At 36.9% G+C, this 13,124-nt stretch overlaps 1 protein-coding gene across 2 annotated transcripts in view; it reads right to left on the reverse strand.

Annotated features, from left to right (window-relative positions):
• LOC106460178 (survival of motor neuron-related-splicing factor 30-like) overlaps positions 1–13,124 on the reverse strand; it is a 63,969-nt gene that overhangs the window by 35,639 nt on the left and 15,206 nt on the right. For both annotated transcript variants that reach the window (XM_013919864.2, XM_022386829.1), the window contains exon 2: positions 5,838–5,903. In XM_013919864.2, coding sequence (XP_013775318.1) covers positions 5,838–5,903 — 66 coding nt within the window. The remainder of the gene's footprint in view (positions 1–5,837; positions 5,904–13,124) is intronic.

Below are 13,124 nucleotides of genomic sequence, written 5' to 3' on the forward strand. Positions count from 1 at the left end.
GAGAAAATTTTTGGGTCACCTCAACAATCTTAATAATCACATTCAATTCAGAGCAGAAAAAAAAAAGCACACAAAGAACTACCTCTCTTAGATATTTTGGTTCAAAATGGAACTTTTAACTACTATTGTGTATATAAAGTCTTAAAATATACAAAGATAACTTGATTTTAATTCCAACCCCCTTACTTTTTAGAATTTATTGGTTGTTAAAACACTAATGGCAAAATCCCCAAATCCTGTTTTTAAATGAATCAGCTCAGATTAAAAAAGATTAGCATAATGTAAACTCTTGAAAGATAATGGGTAACCCAACCATCTTATTGAACAAAACAAACAAAAAACCTACTACAATGATCCTTTGTTATATATCTTTTTAAGACAAATATATATATATATATAGTTACAAATTTCTTTTTCAACAAAGGTAAAAATTAGAAAAGAGAATCTGTGACATAGAGGCCTAATGCATTCTTTGATTGGCCGTACCCTCTGCTGTGGACTGCAGTTTCACTTATTAAAGGTTCATCAACACAGCTTATTATAGTGATGTGTATATAATAGCTATGGGGTTTTTGAGTCCTTTTAAATCACAATATGGTAACCTAAATTATCTTAGGAGTGTGAATAATGTTAGAACACTGCGCCTAATTCATTATTAGATATTATACAGCAAACCAACTGCTTAATGATTATAATAGATACATATACATGTTACAAACTTTTTCTTTTTCACATTCCTAAACTTAGGTTACTGTATGGTGACTTAAAAGTACTCAAAAAACCCTTAGGTAATGTTAGAATTGTTATCAAACTTGCACAACTTTAACTCATATTTCAGTCCATTTAAAAGGTCCCATCCAACCCAAAAACATAACAGCAGTGTATATAAAATTCTCTGTGAAACATCAGGAAATCTATTATGTGGGACATATTAAAGATATTATTTTCCTGATATATTTCTGATAGGTACTTACCTACTGTCACATAACAGTTATTCTCATTCAGCGCTGCCCTCTATATGCAAATTTTTTTTCATGCAACAAGCCTTAAACTCCTACTTACCCCACAATAAATGTTATTCACTGCATCTTTGCATATAAATTATCATGCAACACACCCTCCTGATGCTCTTGACTCCCTCTACTCAAGTCTAACTAACCACCATACTGAGATTAGGCAGAAATTAAGCACCAGTTTTAAGTGGGGAGGAAGGGTAGGAAGTAAGTACCTATAGAAAATATATTTTGATGTAGAAACATAACAACTTCTGACACAGTACCTTACTTCCTCTCACTTAATAGCTAGAATCCCACATTGAAAAGTTGGAGGGACTGGTGTGAGAGATATAGATAAGCATCCTTCAAAAGCACGTGAAGAATACCCAGGGAGTGTGAACCCCTGTTGGGAGAGGAACACACATGGGAGGCCTCACCAATAATGTACCAGGTATATTCTTTTCCCAGCATGGTAGTAGGTGTTGTATAAACTGGTGGAAAATGGGAGTAGAACATCCATCAAATGAGAGAAAAAAATATGGGTGGTTCCAACCCCATATCCCATTAATTTAGGAGCCCCAGCCACAGACTGGATGGTTGGGAAAGCTCAAATGGATGAATCCCTTGGTGTAGAGTGGCTAGGGAATGACAGACCCTAATTGGCAGGTCAGATCCAGTCCAAAACCAAGCAGCATTAGGCATAAATAATCCAACCCATAGTAGGATGAAGTTCCATACTGTCTTCACCTCAATTCAAATAGAATGAAAGAAGAAAAATTCCACACTGGTCAACTAAACAGGGCACATGTGCACAAGTCCACAACCAGCACAAGTCATCCAGAAACCCGACATCCAAATGATGCAAAGAAGGGATGTGCCAATGATTTCCAATCCAAAACAAATTGGACCGATTCTACTGTGTGCAACATTTACCTCACATAATGAACCTTCCTGAGGTAGAGTGCCAGAGGAACAACATTTGCCACATGCAACATCATTCTCCATTGGACTGCACAGAAACTGGAGCTGATGAATGACCAGCTGACACCTCAAGCAACCATAGAGCTGAGGCAAATTGAACCAGGTCCATGCGACATCAACCCCTGGGACCCACTGCATGGAGGTAGAGTGCATGAGTGGAGGTACTACTGTAGGTATACTGTAGTATAGTGCTGTATCTGATGTGATAACACCTGGAACAAAGTGTGCAAAGAAGAAGATGGGGAGGAATATTCTACTCTAATAAGTTGATGAGCCCATACCTGTATGGGTAGAAAGAGAAAGGTCATGTATGAAAGAAAGGTTCCAGGGAATTAAAAGGCAAGATTGGGAACCACAGAAGGAGACCATGCAGGAAATATAACAACAAAGAGCACAGATGGGAAATAGAAGTCTATATGGATCAGACTGAAGATAAAGGTGGGAAATGGATGGAAAGGAAATCAGCATGAATGATGGGTGTCTCTCATGAGTCACTGAAGTTTTATGCAGGAAAGATCAATCTGGATAAAAGAGAAGATATATGAAATGAAACAGAATACATGAAACGTCAATGGCAAAGATATCAGACCAACAATGCCCACAGGCTAAAAAGAGAAGGAAATGAGCCTTAAAAGACAGGTGATACAGAAAATAGGAGGACAAAGGTTCAAATGGAGGAAATGTGAGGCAGTGAAGAATATTGACATTGATTCTGGAACAACCACCTGATGAGGAGGTCAACAAATTCGGAAAGAACGCAATTAAAGGGAGACAGTATGAGAAGAAAACACAACATGGTACCAGGAGAAATGGAAAGTGTTGGACAAGGTTGATTGATAACTTGCAAAGGAAAAGACTAAAGCCCCATGGTTGAACAGCCAGATAAGAAAATCTATAAGGAGAGGAACAGTGGGTTAAGAACAACCAACCACAGAAGAAGTTCCACTTACACTGATAAGCCTCAAAATAGGGAGGGTGAACGGACCAGGCTAAGAAGGAAATTATAAGCACGGACAATCCGGATCTCCTCAGAAGGGACCAGATAAATCCCAGGTGTAAATTTGGAGGGTGTGAAGGGCAGGATGAAAGATGGGTGACCAAGGTTGACCTAAGAGGTAAAAGGGGAATAGGTTGGAGCCAAAGGAGAAGATGAAACCAAGTTTGTGCTGGCCAGTATTCCATGACTGCATAGCCACCAGAAAATCTAAGGGTCGAGGGACCTTTACTTGAGGTAAATATGATTGGATCTGCCACTAAAGTAGTACCAATATTTGGCCATAAAGGGAATGAGAACAGGTGCCTCCTTGGTCATTGATGTAAGAGACGATGGTGAAATTGTCTGAATGGATCATAATGAGTCTGTTCCGTATAACAGGAAGAAAATGATCCAAGGCATGCTATACTCTCAGAAGCTCCAAGATGTTGATATTCTATGTCATTTCTATCTGAGACCACCATTCAGAAACCTCCTGCTGATTGACCCATGTACCCTAACCCTGGAGAGAAGCATTGGTGAACAGAAGCAAGTCTGGAGTGTTATCCTTGTTCAACCACTAATGAAGATGGTCGAGATGGGAAGGAAGAAGAGTAAATGAGGAATCCATGGGATCCCAAGCAAAATTCCATTGTTTGTGCAACATCTACTGAAGATAATGCATAGTTGCATGAGTTAAAAGTGATAGAATTTCACATGCAGAAAGAGGGTTGGGCCCAACTAAGGTAAGTGTTGAAAAACACTTAAGTGCACAATACATTGAGTAAGAGTCAGGAAAGACTTCTACATCTTGAGAAGATACCAGTTCAGAAGGAGCTAACAGAAGCCAGTCATCCTCGTACTGGTGAAAGAGCAACCCTCAATCATGCATAAGTCAGGTAAAGGCTTTGGCCACCTGACAAAACGCATACAGTGCTGAAGTAAGCCTGAAAGGTAAAGCACAAAACTAAAATACAACCCCGTTGTAGACAAACTGAAGACACTGTTGGGACTGATGAGAAATGAAAATATGGGGGTAAGCATTAGAGACATCCATTTTGGTCATCCACAGACAAGGAAAAAACCCACCAAATGGTGAGAAAAAGTTCCAAGGTAAAGTAAGGAAGATCAAGAAATATGTTGAATGAGGACAGATCAATCACAGGACACTAGTCCTTGGTCGTTTTTGGGATGACAAAAAGCCTGGAGTAGAAATCTGTGGAATGCTGGCTGACATGCTCAATAGCTTGACATCATGAAATAGTCTGAACAACCTCAGATAGATGCTGACTGGTAGCTGGAACCTGAGGTAATGGAAAGGATATTGAAACTGTAGACAAAGGAAGAAGGGATAGGAAACAAAGAAAACGTCTGTCTGAAAAAATCATGATTACCAACGGGTTGGGAGTGAACTCTCGCCACCATATGAACAAAATCGGATAAACATGCCCTAGTGGGCCAAACATTACCGAACAGTCACCAGAACTGTTGGCAGTAAAGAGTACGATTGTGAGTTAAACAACAGACCAATTAACCCTTGTAGTAAGGAACAGGCTGGGAGGGTGAAGGATGGTAAACAAGTATAGAGCAAGGTACAGGAGCAGGCTGACACAAATGAGCAACCAAGGAAGATACCATACATGACTCCAAAGATTCAGGAATATCTACAAAAGGATACCTATGGAGAAAAAGGGCCATCCACAGATCACAAAGATGTGTGTAAAGGAGAGATGTAAGGTGAAGACAAAGGCAGGAAAATTGGGCTTGGGTTAAACATATAGGATTCACAGTATTTGCCCCATACAAAGACAAAAATGACTCCAGCTGTTGGAAGTTAAGAAAGGTATTAAAGACCTGAAAGTAAGCCACAGCATAAATAACAGAAGCTTGTGGTGGACAAAAAAGCATGCTGGCCCCAGCCCTCAACTGAGAAACAAAATGCACAGCATGTACTCTAAATTGGGAAGAAGGAGGGAAGACAAGGTAATCAGGTGATGGGGCAGCATGTAACATTTTAAGGTCAGGACCATAGAAAACTAGGGATACAGAAAAAACATGACCAACCTGAGAAAATATATCCATAAAGGCTGAGAAAGGTCTAACAGATTACACAGGAGAGGTACATGCATTGAAAAAAGGCTTTAAAAATCCTCCTAATCATGAACAGGCACTACAATGACAAGAGGATTCCAGACAATGTCAGGACATTCAAACTCTCTGCAAATGATGGCCAAAAAATTCCCAATAAAGACCTCACACCTGAAGCCTGTGTCATGACAATCACAGTAATGATAACTGTAGCTAAAGTCCTGAGATGAAATTTCAAGTTCATAATCAACTGTTAGAAAAAACAAGAAAACAATTACAAAATAAAGGCAAGTTTTCTTGACCATAAAATACAATGAAGAAACTGCAGAATAAAAATTAGTAAAAGTTGAAAGCATTATTTCAAAAACAAAAAAATACAAGAGAGAGATAAAATTTTGTGATAAACGAAACATTTGCACAGGATCATTGCCTAACGTGAAGTTATTGTTAGGTAGAATCAAAAAAGAGGGAGCCATGTTGCACTCCTATTGGTGGAGGGTTGTCACACTATAATTTACATGGGAAGATGTAGTGAACCACATTTATTGTGGGGTGGATGGGAGTTTAACGGCTTGTGGCATGTGAAAATATTTTGCATATAGAGGGCAGTACTGAATGGGAATAGCTATTATATATTATGTGGAATATATCTATTAGTGACAATAAACTACATAAATCTGAAGTAACATTCTCTAAGCAAAAAAATTTAAAAAATGAATAAATCCATAAATAATCTTTATCATAATGATAGAAATCTGAAGAAATTAAAAACTGGAAACTTGTTAATATGAAATTCTTACCTCCAAGTCCTTCTTTAACTTCAGCAGTTCTTCATTCTCTGGGTCAGATGTTAGGGCAAACTCTACCTAATTGTTAAACAAACAATTGTCAGTTACTGCGCCTTTGTATATAAATCTGCATGTACTTTACTTAAATTTACTGCAAAATAAACTTTTGTAAATACCACCACAAATTAAACAATATAGACTACAAAAACATTAATTTTCAAGCACAAGTGTACATGTTAAAAACCTGAAAACTTTTTTCCATTAATACAAAATGAGCTTGAAAGTATATATTTTCTTAATGAAAATACAGTGTCAAAATCATAATGTGATTGCACAAAATCCCATTTGATTGAATTTGAATTTGCAAACACACATGTACATTACTGAAATACCTTTTTACATGCCATATTTCATTTTTATATTACTCACAAAACTCAAGTGGTTTTATTTATGGTGACATAATATTGTCATTGCTTATATGATAAAAACTTTAGCAGGAAAATCTTTTCCTACTCATAATTAATATATAGATATAATAAGTACTGAAATATTATTAAGAAACTCTTGCATAATGAATAAGATCACTGTTGTACTCCCTAAAAAGGTTTAAGGACATTTTTTAACTCTGAGACAGGTAAGTTAGAAATACTTGTACTTATAAATTTTAACATTTTTTAGTAATATTGTTTTGCCATTATATGGTGCACAAGTAGTTATTTTAGAATATTTTAATAAAATTAGTTTAAATAGAGCATTTATAGGCTTTAGTAATGCAGGTGGAGCCTATGCCTAAAGTTATGACATTAGGCTTAGTACTAGTGTTGGATCATAAGCTTAACTTGCTCTTGTTTTTAGGTAGTAGTACTAAGTCATAAGTTACTAGTTACTAATTAATGGACTGAAAAAAATATATCATATGTGTTTTCTAAGTAATAAATTTTATTCATCTTAATAATGAAATCACTGTTTCTATTATTTGGTAGGTTATCTGCACGAGTCATCCCTAATTTAGCAGTGTAAGACCAGAAGGAAGACAGCTAGTCATCACTACCCACCACCAACTCTTGGGCTACTCTTTTACCAAGGAATAGTGAGATTCACCATCACATTATAACACCCCCATGGCTGAAAGGGCAAGCATGTTTGGTGGGACAGGGGTTCGAACCCGCGACCTACAGATTGTGATTTGAGCTCCCTGACCACTTGGCCATGCCAGGCTTATTTGGTCGGAACTACCAATTTAATTCATTAGTAAATTATCTACTGTAAGTTGCAATTAGACATGTGTAAATAAAAGAATTGGTCTACTAGTAAGTAATAAGATCAGAATTAGTTAAGAGGGATTTATCATTAGATTAACCTATAAACTATGAGATGTCTTAATTTTTGTTTAAATATAGAAATATATAACTGAGTTGGTAGATTAGAAACAGAGGACAAATACTAGCCAACTTCTGTATGATTAGAGGTAGTTCATGGTTAAGCGGGTTGGAATTTATAGGGTGCAATAAATACCAGGACTGGGTTATATTTGAAAATTGTTGGCTTGACTGTGACTTTCAGGAGGTTTGGAATGACATAGTACAAAACACTTTAAGATGGCTTACTTGAGGATAAGTTGCAGATATCCTTGGCAAAGATTACAATATAGATGGTGAAAATAGTAGGTTGGGAACAGAAATTAAGAAAGCAATAAAGGAATTCAACAGAATTTGGGTAAAAGTTGCTTTGGAGAAATATAAGAATTGGGGTGCAAAGTAGTAAAAAGTTAAAAGCATGTTCATGTACCATTCTCTAAGAGATTTGAACTATTGGCTGAGAGAAATGATGAAAAAAATGACCAAGAGGTTTTTGTAATGGGTGACTCTCTCATTAAATATACAGCTAAAGTTATCTGTAGTGAGAAGCATGGAAAGACTAGGAATAGAATTTGTTTTCCAGGTGTTAAAGTATAGAATATTATTTAACATGTTTACCATTTTGTTTCTGGAACCAAGCAACATTCTCTTTTCATAGTGCACATTAGATCAAATGATTTTGAAAGTTAACGTTTTCCTATACTGAAAATGTACTTCTGATAAACGTGTCTGCACACAGAATTGCTATATTCCTCACACATCTGCCTAAAAGATTTGCATGCTACTAGCCTTGAATGATTCCACTTAAATTCACATGGTGAAATCATCATGTGATAATAGGGTGGCATAACCTCCATGTGCAGTAAATCTTCCTAAGCACTTGAACTCATGATAACTTCATTCTTAGACGATGCAAGAAAAAAAAAGTGCACAAGAAATAAGGAAGTCAGGTAGGAACATGTGAAAAGGAGGGTATCTATAGGAAATAGATTTTCAGTATAGGAAAGTTAGCATTTTCTTAAATCAAAAATGTATTTTCAATATACTTATCACTTCTCATATTACAGCTATTACTCAAATATTAGGGTTTCTCTTCCTTTGCCAATCTAATCACTGGCTTAATATTTTCTCGCTTGCTCCAGTCTTTCATTACCCACTTAATAGCCCTTGGCAATATCTGTCTAGTGACACTGTCCACCTATGTCAATGCATCTTCTATCCTGCTACTATATATATATATATATATATATAAGTGCCTACTTCAGATAATATTGTCACTTTTTTGAGACTGACCTAATTTGCAGTCTCTAACACTGGTTCTAGTGTGGAGGAAGGGAGGGAGAGTGTGAAAGGAGGTAAGTATTATTGCAAATGCATTTTCAATTTAAGAAAATGCCAACTTCTGAAACACACTTACCTCTTCTCACACAGAAAGCAGCTGCGTAGAAGAGGTGTACAAAAATGAGATATAGTAATAGTACACTAATGAGGCCTGCACTACTTCTGAAACAGGCATGCTCTTTACCCAGACAACATGAAATCTAATTCCTGGGCAGTAAAGAACAACTGGCCACAGAGGCAAAATTCAAGCCTTGTTATAAGAACATGAATTCATTAAGGCCCCAAACAGGCAGACGAGGTCCCACATCTCATCAATGAAATTATAGGACAATGGACCCAAATTGAAATCCAAGGCATAGTGGCTAGGGTATGAGGACTGCTTTGGATTTGGTCATGATTATGAATATGGTAGCAGTGGAACCCAACCTGAAAGCTACAGAATATTGCATGTACAGTCACTGAAATTGCAATGAGAAGGCAAGCAACACCAAGTGAACAAGCCCTTGCCCCAACCTGAAGAAGCACAAAATGCAACACACTGAACTCAGAATTACTGGACCTGTCACACCTCACCCAACCTGATGAAACAGAGATCACCCAGCCTGGAATTATGAATCAAAATCCTAACTCCCAACCTGAGGTGCAAGGCAACACCTTTTACCCCAGGAATTATGAGGAGGATGTGGAACAAACTAAGTCCAACCAATGGCACAAGAGAATGACAAAAAAGAAGGGCCACACTCAACTCAACCGGATAGTGAAGAGTCATCTCTGAACAAGAATTATTGGAGGTGTTCGCATAGGCTGGTCCTGCTCTTACCATACATCTGGGAAAACCATCCAGTTATTGGTAGGAAGGCAACCAGCTTTGCCCTCTTTCATTTGAGTGGAATAATGATTTCAAATATCAATAAACCTCTGTCCACCACTCCAGTGACTGGACACTGAGAGAGGTAAGGACTCCCATGCTCCACTAGGAGAAATAGAGGGATGCTATATTGGAGAGTCCCAAGGAATGATGCTCCAGAAATAGTGCAATATGTGAACCATGTTCACTATTTTGAGAATGAAACTGACCTATATTTATTCAATCTAGGAGTCAACAGGGATGAACAAAATTCACATAGGCTTTACTCTTGATGGTTCATGAGTGGTGATCCAGTAGTGTATTTCTCTATATGGTATAATTATTTACCACCCTGAGAGTACACAAGGTGGTTTTATGGAACACCTCATCTGAACAGAGATCACTGCTACCAGGATTTTTTTTTGTATCGGTGAACTGAAAGCTAGTGCAGAATTGGAAATAAGCAACACCTGTCACAGAGTGTGATCCAAATGAAAATGAAAAGAAGGTCCCTAGAAAAAAAAAAAAAAAATCAACATAAAAGAAATGAAATTACTCACCTCTCTTAGAAACTAGCTGGGGCATGAATAATAGCCATAGGGTAGTAGCCAAAATCCTTCTGAGGAGGCAACTGCCAAATAATGTAAATAATGAGATATAAAAGTATTAGACGTGAACCACATACCAGCCTATATGACCTCTTCCAGTAGGCGATGCAACCGAGTTGCTAGAAACATCAAGATATGGCAAATTTGATGAGACCCATAGAAGTCTCTGCTCCTCCAATGAAAGCCCAAAGTAAGCAATATGCACCAACTGATGAACCCAACCTGCCAAAGTGAGAGGGAATGTCACATGACACCTTAGGATCTCAATAGATAAACACACAGAGACGTGAACCCCAAAACCCTTTGATGCATGCAACAAAACATCAAAGAGCCCGAACTCGACATAAAAGACGATCTGGGTCTGAGCGATAAAAAACATGAGAAATGGAGGAAAGATTGATAGGAGAGAAAGCCTTATTTCTTTCTCTAACCACTGAAATTTTGTGAAGAGAGGACCTATCAGGATATGACAAAATATAAGTGAAATGGTAAAACGTTCTGTGAATATAAATTGCAAACACATCTGACTGTCGACATGCACTAGCCAACATGAGAATAAGTCTCAAGCAAAAGATGATACAAGGAGCATGACACCAAAAGTTCAAAGTGTGAATGAGATAATGCATGGAGAACCACTGAGATATCCCAATTAAGAATCTGGAAAGGACATTGAGAATGGATAACTCGAAAAGATTTCAGAACCTAGCACAAAACCGGGCACTCAAAAACTGTACATCTTCCAGAAAAACAGAAAGTAGCTGACAAACCTGCATTATATAGATAAATGGAGGATAGAACCAAATCTTTGTTGAATCCTGGCTGAGAGCATATGTGCCTGAAGCCTGAGGGTGAGGGACAGGTGACCAGAAGGACAAGAGCTGAGCATTCCAGTAAGGGGAGAAAGCATCAATCTGAGACATCCCAAGACGAGAACAGATACAAAAAAAAATTTGTGGATGAAGCATCCATTCTGTGAGAAGAACTCTGATGGGACAAGATAACTGATGAGCCACTAAGTTCATAACACCTGGAACCTGACAAGCAAGAAGAACAATCTGATGATTGTGGGTCTAAAAGAGAAGATCCAATGTCTGAAGACAAAAAGACCTGAACTGAATGCCCCCTTAGTTGGAGATGGAGACCACAGTGGAATTGTCCGTGTGAAGTATTACCATCTTCCCTTACAACAGTTTGAGAGCCCAAGACATAGCTCATTGAACTGCTAGAATCTCTAAAAGACTGATGTGAAGAGAAGATTCCTTCTCTCCAGAGGCCCTTGAATTCCATCTCCTATATACAACCTCCCCATCCCTAGAGAGAAAGAAGCATCTATGTAGAGATGTACCTACAGATGTGGGAGTGGGAGATGGACATCTACTGTCATGTTGTCGCTGTTCAACCACCAGCTGGAATCCAATAGGGTCACTGGACAATCCAGTACATCCATGTAAATGTTCCATTGGTCTCACAACAACAACTGAAGGGAATGCATGTGGGCCCAACCCAAAAGAATGAGTGCTTTCAAGGATGCCCACATTCTCAAAAGAGATAGAACCACACATGATGTTGGAGAAGGAGATGACCGTATTAGAAGAATGCCCCATTTCATGGCCTGAAGACATAGAGCAGAAGGTTGGGCTAGACTGAGACTGAATTGAAAAATACCCTTAAATGGACAAGGTACTGTGTGGGAATAAGAATAGACTTCTGTTTTGTTTTATAACAAACCCTGATAGCATGTGTCTATTGGCCCAGTTCTGGCACCATACTGGATTTTTCGGCTTTGCATTAATACTGCCCGTCTTTCATAGGTCCTGCATCAGCACTGTATTGTATAACAAGTGCTGGCCATCAACAATAGGGCTAATACTGGTTCTGTTTTAGTAGGTTTTACAGTGTTGAATATATATGGAAAAATATTCTTGATATTAAAACTTTTAGTTATAAATTTCACTTATTAATATATTTTTTAGAAAACACATCGCTACCGCATAGATTTATATTTTTTCAATATTACATAAATATATAAAAGTACAGATCATATTTAACTTAAATATTTATTTACTTTATGGATTACGAGTGATCATGTGCATTAGTGCTATATATATATAGCACACGTTGTTACTTGAACCTTTCAAAGGTACTATTACAGTCACAATTATCAGTTGTATTAACTCAAAAATATAAATATTTTATTTGTAATTATTATCTTCCTCACTTATTTATGAAAAATATATTGACCACACAATAAGAGGTTAGTATCTTCATATGTACTGAAAATGAAATTCTTACTGAATCTACCATTTAGGCCTACCATATATTACATGAATTTAAATGTGTAAGATAAGTCTGCATACAAAATAATGTATGATTGAAAATTTAGATTTTTTATAATGAAACCAAATATATGTAGAGCCAATCTACATTATGAACTCTGAATCTTTCAAAATTAAATAATTAACTTTAGGTTAAACAATGTAAATATGACTTGACTGAGAATAAGATATTTATGGATTCAATTTTTCATGAGTATCATACTCATACTAATTTAAATACCACTACCAGGTTCTTGGAACACGTAATTTTGACCAATTTTAGAAAATATTTTCTACCATTTAATCCTATCACCCCAGGCATCCTTTACTGTGCATGACACAAGGTTTTAGTGTCTTACATTCAAAATATTATTAAACTACTCTTTGTTAGTGTTTTACAATTAGAACAGCATAAAATCTTAGCTAATAATTCATATTTTAATGATATAAAATATTAAAATATTAAAATCCTGAATTTCCACTAGTGTGACACACGTGACACATTTTGTCTTAGCATGTCATCATCGATATTTTATCCATCACCCCTCGAACTTGTATGAAATTAAACGTAAAATACTCTCTATAAAATCGTTATTGCTCAAACAGACCATAACTTTTATAGCCTTCAATTTTGTTTGGTTACAGAGCTATCAAATAGAAAATCAGACCCCTCCTGCCATATCCTCTCTTTCACAATTCATTGTTAGTTCTCTCTTACGTTTCTATATCTATTATTTATAACCAATAGAAAGTCAATGTTTTTATCTATCAAATGACATATTGTATAACATTATGTTCTGAACAGTTAGAAGTCAATTTCATTCATAGTA

The sequence above is a fragment of the Limulus polyphemus genome, unplaced genomic scaffold, assembly GCF_000517525.1.
Source record: "Limulus polyphemus unplaced genomic scaffold, Limulus_polyphemus-2.1.2 Scaffold723, whole genome shotgun sequence".
In the NCBI taxonomy this organism is placed as follows: Eukaryota; Metazoa; Arthropoda; class Merostomata; order Xiphosura; family Limulidae; genus Limulus; species Limulus polyphemus.